At 45.9% G+C, this 25716-nt stretch overlaps 1 protein-coding gene across 3 annotated transcripts in view; it reads right to left on the bottom strand.

The window, feature by feature from the left end:
- Positions 1-204: 204 nt before the first annotated feature.
- Positions 205-25716, bottom strand: part of nrp1a (neuropilin 1a) — a 79227-nt gene continuing 53715 nt past the window's right edge. For 2 of the 3 annotated variants that reach the window (XM_080489173.1, XM_080489172.1), the window contains 11 exons: positions 21241-21396; positions 19197-19341; positions 13016-13347; positions 11194-11338; positions 7431-7520; positions 5807-5857; positions 3907-4050; positions 2624-2901; positions 2440-2536; positions 2241-2294; positions 237-1427 (listed from right to left, as the gene is read on the bottom strand). In XM_080489173.1, coding sequence (XP_080345299.1) covers positions 1141-1427; positions 2241-2294; positions 2440-2536; positions 2624-2901; positions 3907-4050; positions 5807-5857; positions 7431-7520; positions 11194-11338; positions 13016-13347; positions 19197-19341; positions 21241-21396 — 1779 coding nt within the window. In that variant the 3' untranslated portion in view covers positions 237-1140. Of the gene's footprint in view, positions 1428-2240; positions 2295-2439; positions 2537-2623; positions 2902-3906; positions 4051-5806; positions 5858-7409; positions 7521-11193; positions 11339-13015; positions 13348-19196; positions 19342-21240; positions 21397-25716 lie in introns of all 3 variants that reach the window. The other variant, XM_080489171.1, reaches the window with a different exon arrangement.

Genomic DNA, 25716 nt, shown 5'->3' with positions numbered 1-25716 from the left:
TGGGGGGGGGGGGAGGGGGGGGTTCCGCGAAGCTTTTGATGACGGGCGGCTTGAATGCACAAACCTTCAGCTTGCATCAGCAACGCGGTGAAAACCGCAACTTCCACCAAACAGTCAGGAGATTGTATTTACACACACACGCGCACACACACGCACACACACACACACCCACGCACACACATAAAAACCCATGAAAAAAGGGATACTGCAGCGTTTTTTTCCTTTTTACTTTCTTTAAAAAGGGCAATAAAATATATTAAAACTTATTTACAGTGTGTGGTTTTTCCTTTTTTTGGACAGAACAGAAAACAAAGCGCTGCGATGAAGGTGATCTCCTGTTTTGAACTAATTTTATACGACAACGTTCCACCCCCCCCCATTCCTCGCCATCATAACTTATAAGCCATGTACAGTTAAAAAACACAGAGAGGAGGCCGAACGGAAAGAAAAAAAAAAAAAGTACTAAAGGCACTGTCAGAACCATACATTGCCATGAATGGGACCTCATGAGGGGTCAAAGGGGGGGAGGGGTGGGGTAGGGGTACATGTTTCATGGGAACACTCTGTACGCCGTGCCGCAGGGCAAATCTACAGTTTTTGCCGGATATGGTTCATTTAGGACTTCTGATACGTCTCTTTCAAAAAGGAAACTTGAAAAGAAACAACAGCCTTCATGAACTGATATTTAGAATCATTTGGAAAAAAAACAACAACAATTCTTTCCCAGGAAACGATAAATATTTTAAACATTATTAATAAATTGGTCTCAACACCAGCATCCGATTGTAAAAATGAATGAAAATCAAAATAGAAAATTAAAATTTCATCTAAATCATCTGTACATATTTTTTTTTTCTTCTTCTTCTGTAGTTTATTTGTACACAGTGTCCCCCTACTGGTAGGTTCTTTTTACTGCAGCTCCTGAGAAAAAGCGTGGATCAGTCCAAACCTCCCATTGGTTCCTGAACCTGTCCCTCGTCCAGTGGATTCGAGGTTTTTTTTTTTTGTTTGTTTTATTTTGTGTGTGTGTTTTATGGCGAGCTAGAGCCGCCCCCTCGTGCGAACACGAGGTGCAGACAGTCTTCGCTAGCTCCGCCCATCTCACCACGGTCCCGACGGGAGCGTCGGCGTCGTGCGTCCTCACGCCTCCGAGTACGAGCTCTGTACATTGAGTTTGTCTTTCTTTAGCTTGACGCCATCCACCAGTTCAAAGTTATAGTTCTCCAAAGCGGATAAGTTCCTGTCCGACATGCCGCCGTGCGAGCAGGCGCAGTAGAGGACCACGCCGCAGATGGCGCCCAGGAAGACGCCGAGGGCCGACATGGCGATGATGGTGATGAGGATGGGGTCGAGGGTCTTCAGCATGTTGCCCGCCCCGCTGATCTGATTGGTCTCCACAAAGTCTGGATACTCTGTGACTTCCTCGACTGGAGGGGTGGAAATGGGGGGGGGGGGGGGGGGGGGGGGGGAGACACACAAAGGAAGTGAGGTACAATCACTCTAAAACAAGGGGGGGGGGCTCAACATGAGGCCCGTGGGCTGAAAACGGCCAGCAGGAGGCTCTAACCCGGCCAAAATTGTAAAAATTCCAAAGTAAAGAGCTGAGATATCGATGCTCCCGTCATGAAATGAGTTTGTAAAAATACCCATAATGCAACAGCTATACAAAAAAGAACAACCCATTACATTTTCGTATTTAAGGTTTCATTAAAATTGCCTTTACGTTGAGATTGTAGTCATTTTTGGTAGTAAATGTTACTTTTTTGTTGCAAAAATAAACCATTAATATATTAACCCCCTTGGGGAAATTCCTTCTTTCTACACCCTACTTCTGCGGTGGGCAGCCACACTGCAGCGCTATGGGGAGGCAGGGGTCAAGGGTCAGGGACCCACAGTGGTGACTATTCCCCTCGCTAGACCCCAAGCCGCCAAATCTAGACCTTTCAATTAAAGTTTTTCTGGGACATTTCACTGTAGTTTTCACTAGAAGGCTTCATTAAAATGACATTTATTTTGACATTGTCATCATTTTCGATAGTAAATGTTTGACTTTTGCAAAATTACCAACATTTTCACCACGTAAACTCTCCACCACAACAAAGAAACACTATAAAATGCAAGTTTAAAGGTTATTATGGTGCTACGTTATACTGGTCCGGCTTACTCAAGTTGAAACTTTTTCCGAACTAAAATGTGTTTGACACCCCCCGCTTTAAACAATCCACAACGGTGACACTTACTGATATCATTGAAGCCGTCTTCCGGTAGCATCGGCTCAGTAGGAACATCAGGATCTACGGACAAAAAAAACCCCAATTAAAGTCAATCGAAGTGAAACAGAGCTACAGCCAGGCCTGTATACTCTTTTTTTTTTTTTTTTTTTGTTCCAGATCAATGGGTGAACGCACACATTGTGGCCATGAGCACTAAAAACCTCACCTTTACAGTCCGCCATGCTGAGTCCATTGAGAACCTTAATGTCATCCACCGCGATGTCGCCCCAGCTCTTTCTCTCCACAAGACCTTCGATCACCACCTTGAAAAGAAAGCAGAGAATGACTTTTTGGGCCACCTTTTCAACTGAAAAGGTGCTTCAGAAGTAGTTTTTTCCCCCCTCTTCTACCTGATAGGGCTTGTTGTTGCGCGGCACGAGGACGCGACCTTCCCTCCAGCGGTTGCCCTGATGGCCGCTCACCGTCCACAGCAGGATGTCGGCCGGCCCGTCCGCCGTCTGCTTGCGCTGCTTGATGTGCAGCGTGCCGATGTGCGAGCCGAACATGTGGTACCAGAAGGACACGCACAGGTCGGAGTCCGGGGAGGAGACCATGGGGCTGACGAGCCGAGCCACCTCCGTCTCCTGGGGGCCCGTTGCCAAGGTGTAGATGAAGTTTCCCGAGCCGCCTGCAGCAAGGAAAGATCTTGTGTCAAGAAGATCAGGAAGTTGGAGGTGACTTTTTTTTTTGAGGGGGCGGATCATTAAGAGTCGTGGCAGAAAAAGTCTAGAAGCCCGACAGTTTCTTCTCATTTGTACTCTAATGCTCTACTAATACCTGTTATACCTCACACAGGTTTGGAAACTCTTGAAACTTAGACTTCTAATCTTGTAGGTTTATGAGTTTGTTGTATTATTACTATTATAAATAAGTTGACAACGTTTTACACAAAAACGTTTTCAAAACTTTCTTTGCGTTTGAGGTGTCCACTCAGACAACAATGACTGTCGGAGCTCCTGAAAACGCAACTTTCAGAAGTGTTTTGAAAAATGCTCAGGCTCCGTCTCTGTCAATAATTCTTCTGCACATGCTCAGTGGATGGAGAATGAGAACAACGTTTTCCTCCGCGGTGTCATGACTCCCAGTCCAAACCAAACTAGGTACTTTTATTTTGACAGTCACCGTAATAACGATCCAACTTGGTCGTCTGTCCACTAGAATGTCTGTTGTTCTCCCGTTGCTAATGTTTATAGCGTTTTGTTCTCTGCACACGTGTGTGTGGCTTCCTTTCAAAAACAACCAACAGCGACAACTCAGGGCTAATTACATCGTTTTCAATACGCTGCCGTGTAAACACAAAACTAATCTGAAAGGAAAACGCAAGATTGATGCGTTTTCACTTGCAAATGTCGCGTGAAGTAGATAAGATGAGAAGTTTTGCCCTTGAAATTGACAGTTTCTGGGTTTCTTGACCCTACAGTGTTAGACCTCTATTAATGCCAGAGCCTTGAAAGTGTGTGCCTGAATAGTTCTGTCCAGATGTGTCACTCTGTCAATCCTTCCCACATCAGAGAGGCAGAGAAGCAGAAGATCTCTCATGCTCGTTAAGAGACTTTACATGCAAAATATCTGGTATGTCTGATACTGTCCTTCATTGGTTTATTCTCCACCCAACTCCCCGTACAGCCCTGACCTGTGTGGTCCATGTTGGGTCCGGTGTTGAGCGTCGGTGTGCCGCTGGACTGAATCTGCCACCTGGAGCCGGTGTCCTCCGACGTCCAGCTGCAGAAGGACGGATCGTTGGCCCAGCCGAAGTCACAGGCGAACCACAGGAAGCCTGCAGACGAAAGGTCGAGTTCCGGCGTCACCAGAGATCTAACTTCATCATCACCTTCACTACCGGAGGACACACGACCCATGACTGCCGGATATACACTCTGCAGCATCCTCCATCTACTCTTCATCAACCTCAAACACTAGAGGGCAGCAGAGAATTGTGGGAAAATGAGCTGGGAGTCCCACAGGTGGGGGAAGTGTAAGCAGGTCAGGACAGAAGGCGAATTATGGCTCCGACATAAGAAAGAGAGTGGAGCGATGGTGCGGACCTCATGCGGTCCTCCTACACTGGCTGTATTTAATGATGTGTTTAATGAATGCAGCGGGGTGTGTGAGGAGCGGATGGAGGGGGACAGCCAGAAACAGGCGTAACACAACGGCGGGGACATCGAGACGGGGCTCAGACACGGTGTCCAGTCGAGGAAAGAAACATTCATGGCAACCCTGCCGAGAGCCAAGGATTTTTAATGAGAGCGGGGACTCGAGATTTTGAGGACGGGCTGTGGTAACGGCGCCGGGGCCCCGCTCCAACAATGCAGTCTCCCGTGGACACGCGCCGCGCCGGAGAAGCCTCCGCAGAGACTTCCAAAAAAATCTGTGGGAGCTCGAGCTTTAGTGTTTCTCAAATTGGATAAAGGAGGACTTCCAAGGAACACAAGGGGAGGGAGATGTTTGGGATGTGAGCCACGGTTTCAGACTCCAGCATGAGATGCCTTTAGAGATGAACGGAGGGAGGAATGTTTGAGCCAATATTCCCTTTCATAATGGGAAGGTTTTAACTAGCTTCTGCAGGCACTCTATTTACCCATTAAACACAAAGGACGGAATTCCCACAATTCAGCCCCCAAGACACTTTTCCACAAAGAAGTCTGGTCTCCAATTAAAGTGGCCGAGGCGACCGTCGAGCTCTGCGTCCCGGCGAGCGGCCACGACATTCACTTGGCCATTTTATCAAAAGAAAAAAAATTATTTCGTGCATCAAACGCACAGACACACACACACACACACACACACTCCAAGCTGCTCTGCATGAGAGGCTCGAGAGGCTCGAAATGAAAAGTCAGACAAGATGAGTGTTTACCAACAGGCACTTGCACATACAATTTAACAAAAAAAGAAAAAAGAAAAAAGGATGCATATATGCGTGCACACAGCTGCACCTCATCTCTTAGGATGGCCGGCGTCCCGCAGCAGACTGCAGAGCCAGCTGACGGAGGGACGGGGGCTGGGCGGAGCCTATGGCCCATTAGCCAAGGTCAGACGGGGGCACAGCTTCTCAGCTGGCTGCTGCCTCATCAACCTGCTCTGGGACACACTGCAATGTGTGTTTGTCCGTGAATCCCCCCCCCCCCCCCCCCCCCGCCCCCCTCCCCCAGCATCCGCCTCCCCCTCCCACCTAATTTCCTCTGGTCGTTTGCATTGTGCTTTCCGGTTTCATGTTTAGTGCGCGTCAGTGTCGGCCCAGTGATTAGTGATTATGCTGAGGAGGCGGCAGCAGAATCATCAGCTCACCCTCGCATCACGCCACACCGCCGCATCAGAGGCCGCCCCCGGGTTGGCAATCATTAGCTCAGGTATGTTTCTCAATAAAACCACGGAAGTGAATTTAAAAGAAACCTTGAGCGCTTAACAATTTACTCTGTATTTCATCACGCTGATGTGCGGTGTTGAAGTGAAGCATGCTCTGTGCTTTGATTGTTGATAAGAAACAATAATATTAAAAAATAAAAAAAAATAAAAAAAACAACAACCCTCACCTGGGATGGTGACCACTTCAGGAGTCGTGGTTTCTGGCATCAAAGTGCCGCCTGGAACAAGATAGAGAAGTCTTTAGGGACAGATGCTGCATTGTACATTTCCACAAACCACAGATGTGTTGAATGTAAACATTTGAGAGCTTTTATGTCCCTCTAGTGGCCATAGCAGTTATGACAAAAACAACGGGAAGCAAAACCTGCACTGGAGGGTTTGCTGGAGGTGGTTTCATGGATACAACATCAGAGCTTCAATCACTAGACCTCCAACTATCCCAGTGAAAGCAAAGGTCCATTAGCTTGAGCTGATGTGTTAAATTAAGCTCTAAACACTTCTTCTTTCAGGGGCCACAAACCGGTAAAATACTGTCTTTAAATTGAAACACAAGTTGTCATTTGTTGGGGCACAGAGTATACGCGATTAAAATGTCTATATTTTCACAAAAGCAAAAAATTGCTTCAGAAAATGACCACAATCTGAACATAAAGCCAATTTCAATTAAACTTTCTATTGCAAAATAAAGTGAAATGATCAAAAAACATCTCCTGTAACTGTTGCATTATGGGTGTTTTTTTTAAAAACCTCCCCCTGACAGCATGGCTTTGAGACTGATGCTAATTTGCTATCGTTCATGGCAGCATCACCAATATCTCAGCTCGGGTTTCTGTGTTGTGTTGTGTCCACTCCTCCTCAGAAAGGTGTCAAAAGCAAAAACTCTGTTTACAATTTGCTTGTTGGTTAGGCCGGTTTGGAGCCTCTTGTGAGCCGGCTTTGGCCCACGGGCCTTATGTTTGTCACGCCTGCTCTTTGCATACTTCACCACAAACATTAATGTCCCAGTTTAACTGCTTACACGCGGCTTTATAGAGAAATTTGATTCGTTTGGCCTGAACTTCAGAGTTTTCTGATTTCAACTAATTTCACAATCTGATCCTTAAATCTCAACTAGTCTGAACTTGTCAATACAAAAATAACTACTTATTTTTAGTCCTGTGCAGTTTTCCTAAACAAATGTACATATGAAACCTATTTTTTGGCACAAAAGTATTAAGATTTTAAATATATAGTATAACTACACCGGTGCCGCCATGCCAGTTAAATCCAGTTAATAAACACATGCCTTCCCGCGTCCTTCACTACCGACGTCAGCACATCTGGCACGATGCTTGAAAAACACATGACTGAGACAGTGCCATGCTCATCACTGGAGACTGCTGGTTAATGGGGAGAACGGGCGGCGGTGCAGGCACGGAGAGTTACCGGGTTAGTGGGGAATGAGGCCGAGGGGAGTAAGTAGGAAAAGAGGAGCAGGGGGACAGAGTAGGTAAATGAAGAAATAATAAGAGAGGACAGAAGCTGGCTGGGTTTGAGGCAGGTGTGTCTGGATCGATTACTGCAAAAAAAAAAAAAAAGGAGAGGTGGGATCTTCACACGCAACTAATTAGTTCCATGCATGCATGAGAGTGGGCGCAGTGGATGGGATGGAAACGGACAGAGAGTCGGACGCCGAGGTGGAGCAGACTGGGTGTGAGCCGCAGCCGAAGGAAGAGGTGAGGTGAGGCGGGAGTTTTTATGGTCGCAGTCTCATGAAGTCGATGTTAGCACCTGTCACATCGTAGTCATCACCTGTGCCGCTGTGGCAGCTCGCCTGGTCGTCGTCGCACTCGTCCGACGGCGTGGTGCTGGGGACCGTGGTGGTGGGCGGCAGAGTGGGAGCTGGAGGGAGACAGACAGCAGACGGCGATACGTCAGACTTCCAGAGCACTGGCTTAATGGCTATGGGCAATTTTTTTTTTTGTAAGATTGGATTTAGAATTATTGGTGCTCAGTTCAGTCGCTGTTTGATCAAACAGTGAGATTTAAGGGAAGCCAGTAATTTGGCTTTACAAGAAGTGCACTCAAACAGAAGAAGAAAAAGAGGTAGATATCATCAGAAGCTGGAAGTGGATACCTTAAGAACTAATATGGTTGGACTAAACATAAACATTGTCATGTTAAACATAGCTTCAAATAAGAAGGGAAGGCACATGTTTTGGTCATTTATTAATTTTTTTATAGCCCTAATAGGAGGAATCTCAGAGTCAACTGGACTGGTTGTACGCCGTGGAAACCGCTTATCCAAGCATCTTGGTCAGTTTGCGCTGGTTAGTCCGTCTTACATGATAAACTGAATGATGATCTCAGGTTGAATCTCCAGACTGTTAGGATTGTTCAGTCTGGGTCAGGTTGACCTGAGCTGACATCATTTAATCAATTCCAGAAGCAGGAGTAGCAAAATATGTTGATGAAGCAGGTGTCAAATGACAAAAGACTCACTGCTGTAATATAGAAGTGTGTATGGAATGCAAAGTCTAAAATAAAAGTAAATTATAATTTTTTTTGTCTTTGTGATCTAATTCCACCACAATAAAAGCCTTGGATGTTTCTGAAGAAGGTTTTCATGAAGGTAGATAATTGGCCTACTGCCTAAACCTCCGGCCTGGAGGACCAGGTTGTGGGTTGAGCAAATAGGACGGGAGGACCATAGATCGGCCACACGCTCCTGAAACCCCAGGACTGTGAGACAAGACGAACGCTATCTTGGAACCAGGGTGAGAGAAAACAGCGCCGCCCCGAACTGAGCTGGAAACGATCTGCCTCAAGCTGGGTCAGACTGGCATAAGATCACCCGATGAGCTCAAGATTGTTCAGATTGTCATATTGTTTTTGGTGCCTAAAGAGCAGTCGAGTTAAGTTAACTAAGTCGATGCACGTTAAACGGTTTGCCGCATTCAACCAACTGCATGTGCACCAGCACACCGATGGATAAAGATGGTGTTTGCTTCCGACGGGAGCAACTTGGGGCTTAGCGACTCGTTCAAAGACCCACTGGCACACACGCAACCAGAGATATAGTTACATAATGGACTATAATGTGGCTAGAGTTTTGAACATCCCTCCTGTTCTGTGGAGGTGTGGATGCATAAATATGAGCCTGAGTGGTTGCAACTCAAAGATGCAGAAACAGGACTTGGGGCTGGATGGAGGCAGGGCTGCCAGCTGCCACTGTGCCTTCTCATTATGGGCCCCTGCGTGGCTTGGATGTGGGTAGTGCCCCGAGTTCTGCTCCACGCTCCGCTGCCGCGTGGCCGTCCTGCGGCGTGCATGCGAGTGTTTACGCTGACTGAGTAATGGACGCCCCCCCGCAGGAAAAAGGACGAGGGGAGAGGCATGGATGGATCGGGGTTTAGCCGCCTGAAAAATGTGGGCAATACCAGTGTGCGAGAGAGACATGCATGTGTGTGTGTGTGTGTGTGTGTGTGTGTGTGTGTGTGTGTGTGTGTGTGTGTGTGTGTGTGTGTGTGTGTGTGTGTGTGAGCCGACACTCTCTCCCTCTGCCGGATGAAATATGAGGCAGATCAGCTCCTGTCAGATTCAGGGTGGGGAAGGTCAGGGATGGGGTCAGCGCTGCGTCAGGGGAGCCTCTCACAGAAATGAGGATTTAGCTCTGCTGCTATGGCTTGCGCGCACGCGCGCACACACACACACACACACACACACACACACACACACACACACACACACACACACACACACACACACACACACACACACACACACACACACACACACACACACAAGCAAAAAGAAGCACCTGTGCTTGTGCACGGTTCCCCCGTAACCACATGTTTGGCAAGGTGATTGCGGTTGCTCTGTGTGTGCACACGCCTGTGCAAGTTTGTGTGTGTTTGGCACTGAATAAATATACATTAACACTGAAAACAAGCATTATCATCTGACTAAAGCTCCCGGTGGGAGTCCATGAGGCTTACAAGAGAATGGGCCTCCCTGAAATCCAATATGTAAATCCACTTAGGGCTACCAGGCTCCGCACTCTTATATCGCTGAGCTGTTCCTACATCAGCTTTGGAAGAGGCCGATAAAGAGTGGAGGAAGGAAAAAGAAAGAAAAAAAAATAGGGGTAATTTTCGAGATAACAAAGTGCAGCAGTGTTCTTCAAAAGAAGAAAGAGGATTGGAGAGAGTGCGATGATGTCCGGGGCTGCAATAATCCCAGAGGAGCAGGTGGGTTTTCATCTGATCCCCTCCAAAAGCGAGCTCGCGATGGGGGCGGCTTTGATGTACCGGGAAGACAAGACAACTGTCCGTCGTCGGGACGAAGAGCAGAGGCCCTAACGCCGCGTCTTTAAATCGCCAGCGGCGGCGTTCGACGCTACTCGCAGCCATGTCATTAGCTGGGACGACAGATTGCCTCACCTGTGAGTAAACACGTGTACTCACAGGCTTAGAATGAATCAACCAGCGCCTGTGAACGTTGTCATCAAGAGGAGAAAATGATCATTTGGACCGTCAGTAAGCACAGAGTGAAAAATATAATTGTGGTTCCAACAGCATGGATAGTCACCGTCACCGCAGGTAGATTTATATTTACTACCCAACAGGTATGAATTACCCAAATATTGACAGGATTGCTCCTTAATAGTTGTTTTTTTTTACTGCATATTAGCAGCCTGAGGCACGTTAGAATTGTAAACAGTAGGTATGACCATGAGGCTCTTGGCAGAAATAACACAGCCAACTAGATCAGATCAGATAAGAGTTTGGTGAAATTTGCACAAATGTTTGGTTGAAGTGTCGCCTGACTTGGTAATCAAGTAAAACAAGAAGGTTCCTGCTTAAAATTCATCCCAGTCGGGAATAAATGAGTCAATAAACACAGAAGCTGCCGAATGGTTTTCTTTGATCTATTTGTGCATTTTACATCACAACAGCTGCTTGCAATTTTTTATACGTGGGCACGTCCAAAAACACATTGGGGGTCCGTTGGAATAATCCTCATGCTTTTCCTCACCCACAGTACTGAGATCATGTTTTTATTGTCCTTCATGTCAAGGTTTTTCACAACAGGCATGTTGGTCCCATGGACAAACTTCCATGGTCCAATTTTGGTTTCAATTTACCGTCATACAAAAACCGAATTAGCATTTTACAGAACATCCACCAGAGGGCGCTGCTCAAAGTCCACATAGAAGAAATAAGCCAACAACATCTTCGATGGCATCGACAGTGATGGTGATATTGAGGATGAGGCACCATCGGAGTCACACTGCAGCTCCTCTAGAACTTCCACCATTTCTCTATTTTAATCTCAACACTGCCTCTACAGGTAATGGTGGTACTACGGCGTTGGTCCAAATCTATAATCTGTCAGGGGATGAACAGGAATACGGGCATGAAGGGAGTAAAGAGGAAAAGCTTTATGCGTATCCATATTGTAATTTACCTTGAGTGGCGATAATTAGCCACCCCAGAGCTAACGGACGTCGCGAGTTGGTAGAGTTAAATGTGTCGACACACACCAAATTGGGTAGAGGTTGAATCCAGTTTACCTTCAATCTCGCAGCCCAGGAGCTCCAATCGCAGGCCCATGCCGGTGGGAGTAGCCCTCTCTGGGTAAATCCTGATGAATCGGGTCACCAGAGGCTCCACGGTCCTCAGTTCAGGAGTGTCGTAATTGCTGTTACCTTCAAAGATCTATCAAGGAAAGAAAGAAACAAAAAAAAAGCAAATGAGATGTGAAGTGTAATGTCGCTCTCCGAATGCAGACACCCTGAGGAGGACTTTTAAAAAGCAGTAATGACATGAAGGGGTGGCATAAAGATGTGGAGAGAAGAAGGAGATGACTGCATTTCTTTTCCTCATCTTCCGACATCCAAACCGCAGCTCAGGTGAGGGATGTAAGGAAACCAGATAAAGACAGGAAGAAACACACCATCAAAGGCAATTTTCAACTCAACGACGTCTCAGTTGGAAGGGAAGCACACCGGTAAGTGAGGCTAAAGTGAAGTGCAAGAGAAACAAGCACAAAAAGGGAGATGCGGAATTGATGGAAGTGGATTAATGGGGATGATCACGTGAGGGAGCCTGGTGAGTCCTAGATGCTGGGAATCTCTGAGGTGAGAGAAGACGGGCAGCTAACTAGGACAAGGCAGGATATGGATCCTCCTCATTCCCTTCATAAATCAACCATCAGCCCATCTGGATCAGATTTATGCCCTGTCAGGGACACTTGTAATTGGGGACGGGCTGTTGCAGCTTTTCTTGGACTTGTGTGTGTGTGTGTGTGTGTGCATGTGTGTGTGTGGTGAAGGTATATACGTGTGTATGCATTGAGCCAAGTGTTGGTGTTGACGCTGGCTGATAAATCTTCAGTCACTTCACTACGTTGCACGTTCTTTCCTTTCTCGGTGCTTGTCTTTCCTCCGGTGTGTTCCCCTGACTCCCTTCACCACCCCCACCCCCACCCCCTCCTCTCCAGAGAGGTTTCACTATCCACTGAAAGGGGTGAACGGTGTTCGTCGCACAGAATACAAAGCAGGCAGAGAGAGCTGGGGAAAGGACTCGGGGAGGCTTGAGATGCTTATCCTAATGTGATTCAAAGCACCACTGAAATTGACTCACAATGACTGCCGAATGACTCACAACTGTCAGGCATAATGCTCCTGCAGGAAAACTGACCAAAATGCGTCATAATAGGAATTGACGTTCTGACGTGTGTGTGTGTGTGTGTGTGGGGGGGTATTTTTAGAAGCATGCGTTTGAATCGCTGTTCGCGATGTGGAGGGTGAAATGTAGCTTTTGGTTTGTTCTGGAAGCCGAGGCGTGAATTCTAACCTGCAACCTTGAAAGAAGCGTTGCCACACAGAATCCAGTGAGAAAGAAACAGTTCAGCCAAGGTTAATCATCTAAGGGTGCGTTCACGTTTCACCGTTTGATCCGGACCAGAGTTATTGGGAAAGACCGTTTCGTTAGGGAGTCTGGAACGATCCCCTGAACTCTGAACTGGACCAAACAAGCAATCTCTGGTCCCCTTGAAATGCTAGGTCACGGTTCGCTTGCAAACGGTCTTTCCAGCGGGCGGGGGGAGACGACGTGACGTAGAGCGCAATGCATACTGGGTGGTAAGCGAACAAAGCTAAAACCGCGTGAATCAGAAGAAGCAAACGCAGAAAAATAAGACATGGAGTAGTGAGGAAGAAGTAGTGAGAAAGACCCTCATCGATATCTGAAGGCTTTATATCACGGTTGTTTGTGGCTACCCATTAGCCACGAGCTAATTAGCCTAGCCACCATGAGCTTTTTCCTGGCGGTTTGATCCGTCCTCTAAAGTGCTTTTAAGAATTACTCAGCAGAAGTTTTGCACTCGTTCACCTTTGCCTTGCTCCCGCTGGTGTCCGGCACCATCCTCCAATCCGAGCCGTTGTTGCTGTAGCCGAGTCGGAACTTCTTCATGAAGACCTTGTTCTCGCGGTGCTTCCCTCCTTGGATGATCAGCCCCTTCACCAGCTTCTCCTCGCCCAGGTCCACCTGCAGCCACTCGTTGGCGAACGGCTGCGGCTGCGGCAGCAGCGTCCAGCCCGTCCTGCTGGTCAGCAGGCGAGCGTTCTCCGGCACCCAGCTCCGGTCCGTGTGGGACGACGCCGTGATCTGGTTGTCGGTGATCAAGCCGGACACCATACCCAGCATGCCCGAGCAGGGGTACTCTGCGAGACAAGGGGCGGAAGGCAAAAGACGTTTAAGTGTTGTTTTTTTTTGATACAAACTAATGACAACCTGCAGAGTTTAATGGAGACAAAAAGACTTGATCTATGTCCGAAGGCTGGATGTTCAACATCATTTTACCTTGCCACAACTCAAGTTTGGCAAGTTTGAGGTTCATATGGAGGCAACAGGGGTAGTCAAAGTCAAAGGGAGGAGGATAATTCCCCAAACTCTTTGTGATGTTACTGTGATCTTCCCCTCTATTCTTTTTCTCTTTCTCTCTCAGTCTGCAGACCTCATGCATACTAATTCTTCTGCCTGAAGCTCTTGTCTCCAGGCAGCCAATTAAAACCCTCCTCTCGGTTGGTGCTTCCACCTCCTGCATTCTGGGAGCGCTTTTTTCTTTTCATCTCCCTACCCCTCCCCTCTATAAACTCACACACACACACACACACACACACACACACACACACACACACACACACACACACACACACACACACACACACACACACACACACACACACACACACACACACACACACACACACACACACACACACACACACACACACATTCTCTTTGTGTTTTATCTGCTGCTGCTGCACTCATCTACCTTCTGCTCCACAGCTGTCAACACCTGTGGGACCACATCTTTGAGCACCTTGTGGTTTCCCGTCCACATCTTCAAACTTTCTCCTCCTCCTTTCATTCTACTTCTCTGATTCTTCGGCAACTCTTCACAAGTTCTAGCGTCTCCTGAACTGGATAAGGTTCGCTTCCGAAGGGAGAACGCTGTCGTCTAATATTTCCTTTTGCTCTCCTTCCTCTGTGACACCTCTTTTTATTAAAAGGCTAAACGGGGTAGAAAATCGCTTTGGCGCTTGGGAGCACTCGCAAAGTTAAACCTCATGTTTTTGCCTTTGTGCAGTACTAAAGTTGAAGGAGTGTCTGATCTCAGGTCTGCTGAAAGCCTTGTGACACCCGATCCTGTAATGCCGCTTTGGACCACAAGACGGTGAAGAGAGTCTATTTTCAGTGCAATACACGAGAAGTATCGGCACTTTGGCTACTTTATTAACGTGGTTTGAAGACAATGTGAAAAAACAAAGTTCATAGCAAGCAACTGATATAAGTAAAACACCTGCTCTCAGAGTGGGCCTTCCCTGGAGGGGGGGGTCGAACATAAGGCCAGTGGGCCAAAACTGACCCACAAGATGCTCTAATCCGGCCAAACCACCAAGCAAATTGTGAAATATTCAAAGAAAACTTTTTTTTTTTTCAACAGATGTCTTAAGAATAGTGGAAACTACATATTAGTGATGCTGCCATGAAAGCAAGCTACCCCATCTCTATCAAAGCCATAGTGTCAGGGTGGGTTTGTAAAAACATGCATAATGCTCTTTTTGGACATTTCACTGTATTTTGCACCAGTAAATTTTATTATAATTGGTTTTATGTTGAGATTGGAGTCATTTTCAGTCATAATTGTTTGGTTTTGTGAAAATATTAGGCATTCTTCCCTTCACGTACACTCTGTGCCACAACAAAGAAAACATTTATAGTTAAAATGTAAAGGTTATAATGACACTATTTTACCAGTCCGACTCTACACTGATCAATAAACAGGCGTTCACTTGGCTTGTCCATTAACACAGTTAGCAGTAGTCAATCGTTTGGTGATTCAGAATGTCGATTCTGAGTTAGTTTGACTGTGTAGAAATGTATTAAACAACTGTTACACACTGAAAGCCTTGCACAGTTTAACATTGATTAAATCATGAGAGAAGCTGTGGGACGATGCTTCATTTGATCTTGATTATATGATGAAATTTCCATCCTTCAAGTCTTGCCTCATCTCATAAGGAATAAAGTCAAATCACCGCACAACCGTGGCTTTCTTTGAGCCACTGCTTATTCAAAAGAATTTGCACCAACTCTTTAATAGCAGATGATTGGATTGAACAAACCAAACCCTGCCCACACGTTACAAGAGAAGCCTTGCATGTTCTGTCTTTAAAATCACACAATGAAGCAACGCATTTGTGAAATTTTGGTTTCGACACCTTGCAGTCTGGCATTAAGACTTAAATCTTCCTGTCTGTTTGGTTTCTGTTTCCCCAGAGCTTAATCCCAGGAGACCAACATATTTACTAACTGGCTCCCACGGTGGAGGTAAATCCGGGCGTTATTACATCTTCCGTGTCTGTGCGAGACAAAGTGTGCACTGTACCGCTGCAGGACTCCAAAGCATTGCTGCATCTGGGAAAAGTGAGCGCGAGACTCCGGGGGGAGAACAAGGCCGCATTCAGGCTCGCCTTTTCTCTCTCCCGGTTATCTAAAAGCAGCTCCCATGGCGAACCCGTGAGACGAATCTCTGGTCCCGCATTCTGCTAAAAGTCCAGAGTGGAGCTCATGTAACACATGCTGACTGTGCGGAAGCCTCTCCAGTGCTTTTGGCGGGGCTTTTCCCTCCAACTTTCTTTCGTCTTCGGCCAAGATCTGTTTGAGAGTGATCAGAGGAGCTCGCCCCTGGCGGAGCAAAGCCGCGGTGCTCAGCGCTTTTGAAGTGGGAGGACTTAAAGGAAAAAAAAGGTACATGTGTGTCAATGAGTGTGTGCGCGCCGACGACTGATCTGAGTTTAGACACTTGAATGAACTCCCCGGGTCACGCGGAGCTGGTAATGGACTTCAGCTGCGATCACAGACGCTTGCGGAGATGGCACGCCACGCAGCGGCACGCCCAGTGGAACAAACACTTGTGTGTATGTTTGTGGACCGACGGCGATGCCGGGCCATATGGGCCCGTTTCAAGGGTTTGGGTGGAGCCTCGGCGGTTCATCAGGGATATTTTTACAGCTTGGGCATATTGACAAACAACTGGGCGGTGGAACATTATATTAATAAGTAGGTGTTTGTATCGGCAAGCGTGGCACGTGGCTGGGAGGCTTTAAGGACGAGCGCCTTGCAGATCGTGGACACTTTAGCTGTCTATATTGCATATATAATCTAGATTTTATTCTGTGTGTGCTGCACTTTTATCCTGCTTGCTGCTGTATTTTACTTCATCCTTTCTTGAGGCTTCTGACTGACTGACTGTTGAGTTTTTACAAACTAGTTTTTAGATTAGATTAGACTTTATTCATCCCACAACGGGGAAATTCACGAGTTACAGCAGCAAAAACAGGAGAAAAAGAAGCGGAAAATACAAAATACTCTATGGAGAAAAAGATAAACACTCTACTATAACGCGTTTTAACAGAATACAATAAATTATTGCGTTTTGCACAAATGTGTGCAAACATATTCGGTGAATGAATGGGTCTCCTGAAGCAGCGTCAAAAAGATTAAGATCCAAGATTAACATCCATAGTGGCACACTGGCTTGACAGATTGAAGTGGCAGGAAAAAAATAACAAAAGTACACAAAAAACACTTATAAATCACTAAATACACAGAGAAAGTATGGAGCTGCTGTGACCAGCTTCCACTCTGGCGGCGCCATCTTGGTCACTTTTTTTTTTTTTACACTGTGTTTTTTTTTACATGATTATAACTGCTGCCTAACAAATCACCCTTCAAACGACAAATAATAGATAAATAAATAATAATAAATAAGTAATAAAGTTGAATATTCCACTATTTCATTTTATTATATTTTATTTTAAGATTAAAATATATATTTTTTCATTTCATTCTCTAAACTCTATGCCTACGAAGGCTGCTGGGCCTGGGTAACACATTTCCGTTTACACGACGACTCACGCAAACGACAATAGAGACCTTCAACTTTTTTCCCTCCGAGTCACATCGTGGTGCGAATCCAACATGGCAGCACTTTGCGAGGCGGCACTCTAAACTTTTGCATTAAAGATCTGATATCAGGGAGCCGTAACTCAACGCAGGGCAGAGTGAGTCACTGAGTTTATGTCGTCCTCACGAGCCTCTCTGGCTGCGCTGCGACAAGCAGTGAAGCTGGCAGCGTCTCCCGAGCACCCCGGGGTGCTGACGTCATGGCGGAGGCCCTGTGGTGGCTTCGATCCTGTGATGTGTTTACGCTCTGAGCGGCGGTCTGGTCGTGTGCCCCGAACACACGCCCCTGCTGTAACCTCGTCGGAGCCACAGCGACCTCCGCTGATGTGCGCATGTGTCATGTGTCGCTTTAAAACAAAAAAAGCCCTCACACACTTCATAAAACAAGCTAATCCTGACCCTAAATTTAATCCGAGGTGTAATCCTGAACTAACAAGACTCTTAAAAACACAAAAATTTGCTTATATTTATTTTTTCCCCCCGTCCTTGAGATGTACGCTCCCTATTTAAGTACGGGAGAAGAAAACACCCGAGCTAATTATAATTCAATACACATGTTTATAATCCCACGGAGATGCAGACAGATGTGCTGAAGCCATAGAAAAAAGGAGCACGCACGCACACACACACATGCACGTATGCACGCAGGCACGCACGCACGCACGCACGCACGCACGCACGCACACAATCATGTTAAAATAACATCAACAAAAAAGATGAGAAGAACGTCGCCATAATCAGAGGTTTATATAGGCAGAAGCCAGACTGCAGAGTAAAGAGGAGGCTGAGAGGAGATCAGCAGGAGGGATGGGCCCGTATAGAGCCCACCCAGCTCCGGCTCGCTCTGCCTGCCAGCTGCCGGCTCCATGTGCACTGAAAGAGGTACGTCCATACATAAATAGGTAATCCTCCTTCCTCTTTATTATGTAGAAGCTTATCTAAGAGGAGGAGAGGAGTTTTGTGCAACTTGCCCTGCAACAAGAGTAACGCTGAGCCATTGGTGGTTTTAACTCTTTTTGATGTCATTTGTTTGGTTTTCATAGGCGCCAAGTCTGGTGGTTTGTGGGCTTCATATCCCAAATAAAAACACACTTGGACGGCGTCCTTGAAATCGGTAATGAAAAAGACTTTTTTACTGAGGTCAGCTTCTGTTGCCGAGTCCTTTCTACTCCATCCAATCCCTGCTGACAACTTTTCATGGGTACCAGTGGTTGGAGGAGTTCAGATTAATTAAACAGGTCGAATATTTGTTCATCACACTGCACCTCTGTTTATCTCGGGCCTATGAGTGTGGGTAGGATTTACAGCAGGGGTGTCAAACTCATTTTAGTTTCGGGCCACATTCAGCCTGATTTCATCTTGAGTGAGTCGGAAACGGTAAAACAATTTCATCATAACCTTTTAAATGTAAACTTTCTTTGTTATAGCGCAGAGTATACGTGATGAAAACGTCTATATTTTCACAAAACCAAACAATTTCCACTGAAAATGACTCCAATCTCAATGGGAAGCCAATTTTTTTTTAGAAAACCTTGTTGTGCAAAATACAGTGAAACTCCTCCTTTAACTGTTGCATTATGGGTGTTTTTACCAACTCACCCTGACGGGATGGCTCTGAAGCTAATTCATGGCAGCATCACCAATATCTCAGAGTTCTCAGTGTTGTGCCTGCTTCTCTTAAGAAATTTCTTAAAAAAAAAAAAATAAATTTTCTTTTAATTTTTTTTTACAATTTTCTTGGTGTTTTGGCCGGATTGGAGCCTCTTGTCGGCCGGTTTTGGCCGAAGGGTGTTATGTTTGACAACCCTGGTTTAGAGATGCCAGCTAACCTCAAATGCATGTTTATGAACTGTGGGATCGAATGTGTGGGAAAAACATGCAAACTCTCAACACAAATGTTTTTTGAAAATCACTGCCCCTTCAAACCTTTTGAAGTATGTAAGTCTCTATATGTAAGCCCCCCCCCCCCCTGCAGAAAACAAAAAAACACAAATGTAGACCCAAAGTTGACGTTATGCCAACATCAGTAGCGACTAACCTGATATCTTACAGCCGTACACTTCAAACCGCAGCGCGATGCCGGTTTCCCAGCTGACGGGACGGACCCGGATGAAGCGCGTCAGGGTGGGTTTGGGCAGCGCGGTCTTGGTGACGTCTGTCGGGTTGGTGTTGCCTTGGAAAACCTGTGAAGGAAGCGAGAAAGTTATTGACAGAGCGCGTTCAGTCGACACGCAGGAATTCTCAGAGACCTTGCCGGCATCCCGAAATGAGCGAGCGAGTGAAGAAAAGGCTCCTTTTTATTTCCAGCCAATGACTGACGGAGATAAGATAGAATAAAAAGAAACCCAGAGACTGACCTTCGTCTCTATTCAGTCGGGACATTGACATTAAAATAGGCATTGGAAATCTTTACTTTGCGGAGCTGCTCTTTGGAACAGTTTTTTTTTTTTTTTTTTTAATAGAAGCCAAATGTCACACCAAATTGTTTAAAAGTTTTCATGTTACTCCTGGAATTGCCCTTGCAGGCCCGACCTGCTGCTCCTATGAAACCTGAGGCAGGATGTGTAACACTGACAGGACCAGATTGGCTCAAGATGCCCTTTCCATGTCCTCTCCACCTCCAGGTTTGGTGAAGGTTTTACGGCGGTATCTTGTTAAAAGGTCACAGATGTCACTGTTCTCTCCCCCCCCCCCCCAGGGGTCAGTTGACAGTTTACAAGCCCCATAGGAAGAGGCCGGCCACCCAACCAAACAAACTCCCCGCGGACCGTCACACTTCATTCTGGGTAATTGAATCACAACGGTGACCACGTGACCCGGTGACCTCTCTGGGTGTGTGGCTGCGGGGGCAGAGAGGAATCCAGCTGAGAGGGGTCGGACGGTCGGACACGCAAATAGCGCCTCTGCTAATCCGCGATGTATGGTTTAGCCATTAGTCCTCGCAGCCTGCCCACCCCCCCCCCCCCCCCCTGTGACACACCCGACTGCTGAGCTGTACCTGTCAACCACATCGCCGCAAAGTCATCCAGCTCCCTGAAATGTCACACGAGTCTCGTCTCCACGCGCCGACGGTAAAGTGGCTTTTCCAGTGACGGCAAACTGCAGGCTCAGCATGTAAGCAAATGGTTCCCCTCTTTGCGAAAGCACTTTAGAGACCGGGAGAACACAGGCCGGGCTTACCGCTGCCACTTTACAGAGGGGACCGTGTACTTTGGAGAGAGCCATAAAGGAGTCGCATGTACACGGCAAGCACAAACACACCAGCTTGGATGTTCCCCTGTCACTGGTGAGAACTTTATTTCATTTTTTTTCACTCAAGAAAAATGTCCCCGCGGTATTTACAAGTCACGCAAACTGTCCAGACACACGCCTTCCTCGGACGGACGCAGACCTGGCCTGTTTGACGAGGGCCGATCAGCGATCGATGGCCACGGCCTGTCGCGCTCCGGTCAAGCATCACCAACTCTTCTCCTGGACGCCACCCCTGCCAGCTGCTCAAACACTTGAGAGTCTCTCCTGCTTCCAGCCTCTCCGATCCCCTCTAAGTCTTGCTTGTCAAGTCTTTTGTCATCGCTGGGTTTTTTTTTTAACGACGACTTGACGGCTCCTTGACGTAAAACAGAGGCAGCATTTCTTCACAGTCGCCGCTTCAGAGCTGCGACTTTATTTTTTTTCTTTTGGTTGCTGCAAATACCACCCACTTACACAGATGATGGGTACATTACCACACAGATAAATGAGTATAATTGCATGTTAGGAGACAGTACATATAGCCGGGTATTCCCCCTTCAGTCGAGCACAAAGGCAACTCGGAGTCAAACATAATTCAAGTCAGGTGGTTGGGGACGGGACATTCCAAATGGAGGCCATGTGCAGGAGCGATTTCATGACAAAAACTGACTGTATTTATTATTTAGCTTCCATATATGAATCTCACTTAGAGACTGAGGCTGCAAAGATATCCAAAACGGATATTGGAACTTTATGAATCAAGTCAATTTCCACTTTTTCTTTTTTCCAACTTGGATAGCCTGATTATAGTTTCTGGGTGGAAAAAAAGAAGTTGTTTTAAAGACATATACCTTCTGTTTGGAGCCTTCTTTCAAAGTGATCCAGTCCTCCCCGTTAGAGCTGACGTCCACTTTGTAGGACTTGACAAAGTAGATCTTCCTGGTCTCTTGGGAAATGGCTCCCTGTGTGCCGATGGCCGAGACGAACCGCAAAAACCCAAGATCTACCTAGAGGGGGCGGAAGAGAGGAGACGGATGAGAAAAAACACGTCTTCTTTGGTGAAATATCAGTCATATTAGTATTTTACATTAATGTTATACAGTTTTTCAAACATATTTCATGGCAGAACAGTGTGCTGGTAAAGTCCGTGGATCTCAGTGGACACGGAGGAAATCGCCTCTTTATGAAACACTGCTACTGTATGAGAAGATTGGCAAAAATAACAATAACAACAAAATTGACAATAAAAACAAAATTCTATAGTTGGGAGTCGCCTGTTAAAACAATCTAACATTGTTGTCGTCTCTCCATACGAATGTCGGTGTACTCACAGTGTTAATGTTTATAGCGTATTGTTCTCTGCCCACATGTGTTTTGTAGTTTCATTAGAAAAACAGACCACGGCGCCAACTCGTGGCCTGGCATGCTAACTACATCGTTTTCCGTGTTTCTGTTGTCTCAGTGCAAACGGACGTCGTTTTCAAAACATTGTCATGTAAACCCAAAACGTTCCTTTCACGTTGATTTTCTTGAACATAAAACTCAGAATGGACCGAGTTGGATAAAAGACGGATGGACATGTACGTCTAATTAAATCTGATGTCCACTCTACACAATTACACAGTTATGTAGATTTTCCCTATTCAAAAATTGTTCAGCATATATAACATTTTCCTGTTCTATGACGATTGGTCTGGATTTTTACATTCAAATGCAGTTAATATTTGACTTTGCACATCTTGTATGATGAGAAAATTCCAAGGTGGCAGCTGTAAGCCACTTTTCGCTCCAGAGTTCAGGCAATGCTGATTAACTGAGACAGATACAGCTATAATGTAATGCTCTTAGCTTGTTCACATGCATGAGTGACTTCTACAGAAAAGGTTTTTTAATGCACAAGCCTGCATTATTAATCCACAGGCGAGCTGGAGAGTTAACCGAAAGGAAAAAAAAAAAAAAGGATCAAAATCACCCCTGGCCATAGTCTCATCAGCTGCTACCTGGAATTTAATAAACAGCAATGAAATGATTTTCACATTAATGAAAGAGACACAGGATGACAACTTAATTTCCTGAGATGGGAGACAAGAGCTTATTGGATAACGGCGAACACTGAATAGAGCGTGGGGCCGCAATCACACTATCAAAATCAGCCAAGAGGAAAAAGAGATACAGATTGAATATCAAATATTGCGCCTTTTAAAATATGCAGGGCTTTATCATGAGCTGCTGGTGGAGGGCTTGTAGTAGAAGTTCGATGGGGGGAAGGAGGAAGAGGGGTCAAAGTGGCACATGAGTGATCGTCCGGGCGCGTGTCTCTCCTTCATGGGTATATTTCCATGTGATGGATGCGTGACAGCGGCTGGTTTGCATCAGGCCTGCAGATGGGGAGCCGAGTCTGTGCCTGTTCAAAAGCCGTGAGCATCACTGGCAGGAGAGGAAGAACATGTCACCCTGGCTTCTGTTCCTCGTGGCGGGAGTGGTCTTCAAAGGGGCTTTTGATCAGCTGCTGCCCAACTTCACCAGGACTTGTGCAGGTCTGGAGGAGGAACAGTGCTTCGCCCCGGTGCTCGGATGTCATTTTTTTTTAGCCACCGGTGCAAACAAATGGGCTCAGTCTGACCACTGCGGAGCCGGTTTAACCCCACCAACAACCCCACTCATCTGTAACACTAAAAAAAAGCGGAGGAGTTTCAAAGAGTCCCAAACCCTCTGTTTAAAAACAGTTCTAACAAGCGTTAACGCCGACCCTGACAGGCCGGGCTGACGTTAATGAGGAGTAATGGCGTTGCGTGCAGACGCCGCCGAAACGCGCGGAGCGGCGTTTGGCGGAACAGGTTCTACGGGAGCACGGCTTTGATGTCTGACGTGAGATGGGAACGGGCTCTGATGGATGGCGACCGGCGTCTTGAGTAGATTACCGAGCGGACGCGGTGCGGCTCGTCGGTATGTGCATGTGCAAGGGCGTGTAAGAAAGAGCGACAACAGTGAAATCCTTTATGTGAGCGCGAGCGCATATTTGAGAAAATCAAAGCCAGGGTGAGCTGCCTCCAAAAAAAGCGTAGCAAAAACAGGCAAAAAAATTCAAAATGTTACTTCAGCAGTGCCACATCTGTGCTCTAGGTGGCAGTGGTAGAGCATTTGGTCAGGCTCTCACTGTCTCGTTGTGCTCACTGACAGATCTCGCAGTGCTGGCACCACAGAGCGGTTTAACCAAATTATTTAATATTAAGAGAACAGTTGGAAGGCCCAGTTAGCTGGTCATTAAGACAGAGTACAGAAGCCCCCACATAGCGATGGTAATTCAATAAATCCAGAAGTTTTGTGGAAGAAAAGTGAAAAAATTATACAAGAGGAAAGGACTCAGAACTCATTTCCCCCCTGCCAGCTGCCCCCTCCCCATAGCACTTATGTACACTTAAATATTATTTGGATTATACTATAGATATTGATACTTTCCTACGGATTTAACATCCAGTATATTATCCGAGTTTCAAAATGGATTTGCTTCTGCTTCGGTACATAGCCTATCATCCTATTAAATTTGATTGAATTCATACTTTCCAATACCATTTTAAAAGCCACATCTTTCCGTAATATGATCCGATCACTTCTTCCTTTGTATATTATCTGTTGTTGACAAGCTTCTGAGTGGTTCCTGTTGATAGACAGACCAACCAACCAACCCACCCACTCACCCACCCACCAACCAATCAATCAAAGAAAATCAATCAAAAAAGCAAAATTGATCAAAATCTGTCAACAAATTTCTGAGTTATCCGGTCAAAAAGCTAAGCCACAAGCAACCAAACAAGCAACCAAACAAACAGAATATCAACAAACCAACAAAGCAAATTTGCTCAAACTCTGCGAACACGTTTCAGAGACATCCTGTTAACAGACCAAGCAATAAAACATGCCGGATTATATTCCTGCCAAAAAAAAGTAGTTTAATGCAATATAAACGCGATTCCATGACACTATCCACATCACATTGTGAAAATCGTATTATTTTACGGTTTATCATTTTTGCTCTGGGGTTTTCAAAGTGTAGAAGGACGAGCACGTCTCTCCAAACACACTCCAACACCAAGTAGTCACTTGTGAGTCGACGCCAGACTTTCTGTTTTATTTTCCGTTATGAGACTGTGGAGGGAAAAGTTCATATGACATGTGATTCTGTATTTCGCACAACAATCTCTTATTCTAACCGTTAGAATGATGCTGTTTTATGAAAGACACCTCTAGCCTGAATTTCAAGTGAACGTCTGAACTGTGCATGAACTGCCTCTGTTAATACAGTGCATGACCAGAATGTCATATACACGTGATTAATGATGTCTGTATTGAGCAACCGATTAGAACTAGAGAATTACAGAAGCTCTTAAGTCTTAATGACACTGGGCCATTCAACTGCTTGTTCATTGTGTACAACCATGGTTTCTTTGTTCATACGCAAACATTAAAAAAAAACGATGAGGGTGAACTCCTGACCGACTCCTTCGAGATTGGTTATTTATTGGTTTCCGTCATTTCAGTCAATCAGATTCATCTCTTCTTTCGCACTTCTTCTTTTCATTTTGCTCATTTTTCCACCCTCATCAAGATTTTGTTATCATAGTTAAAAAAACAACTAATTGTTTGCTGAGATAGTGTCAGGGAAATCCCTCGGGAGCAGACAACGTCCAGAGAAATCAGAGAGAGCAATTGAAACAATTAAAAAGGCGTCAAATATCACATCTTGGTGACAGTTTAACAAGTCGCAAACACTCGTCTTAGCACTGTGCTGGAGTTGTCAAAAGATTTTTCAGTGCTGTCCGGTTTTAAGAGAGTCAGAATAAACAATGAAATCGGTGTGCAGACAACAGGCAATCTGTGTTTAGCAAAGCTAAAACAGTCATAAGAATTCCTAATCCTACTGACTGATCAGCCAACCAACCAACCAACCAACTCATCAACCAACCAACTCATCAACCAATGAAGCAACCAACCAAGCAACCAGCAAATCAACCCACCAATCAACCAACAGTAGCGTGCGGTGGTGTTTCAGTCAGGGCCAGCAGTAACAGGGCCACGGAGGCTTCGGACCCTGTGAGTCTGAGCTTCTGTTAGTGCAAATGAACGGCTGCACAGCTAATAATTGACTCTACAATTTATGGTAAAAGGTGACCCTACACAACTAGATTGTTCTCGTTATAGTCATACATAGTAATTCAACATTATGCCTGGCCTGGTAAATCAGTAAAAGCATTAGTTTTTTTCTGACTGCGCTTGATTTAAACCATATTCTTTAAATTGAGTACCTCTAAGTGTGCAAAGATTAGTAA

Source organism: Lipophrys pholis, assembly GCF_963383615.2.
Source record: "Lipophrys pholis genome assembly, chromosome: 20".
Classification (NCBI taxonomy): domain Eukaryota; kingdom Metazoa; phylum Chordata; class Actinopteri; order Blenniiformes; family Blenniidae; genus Lipophrys; species Lipophrys pholis.
The sequence above is the reverse complement of the archived record's forward strand: the minus strand, read 5'-3'. Positions and strand labels throughout refer to the sequence as shown.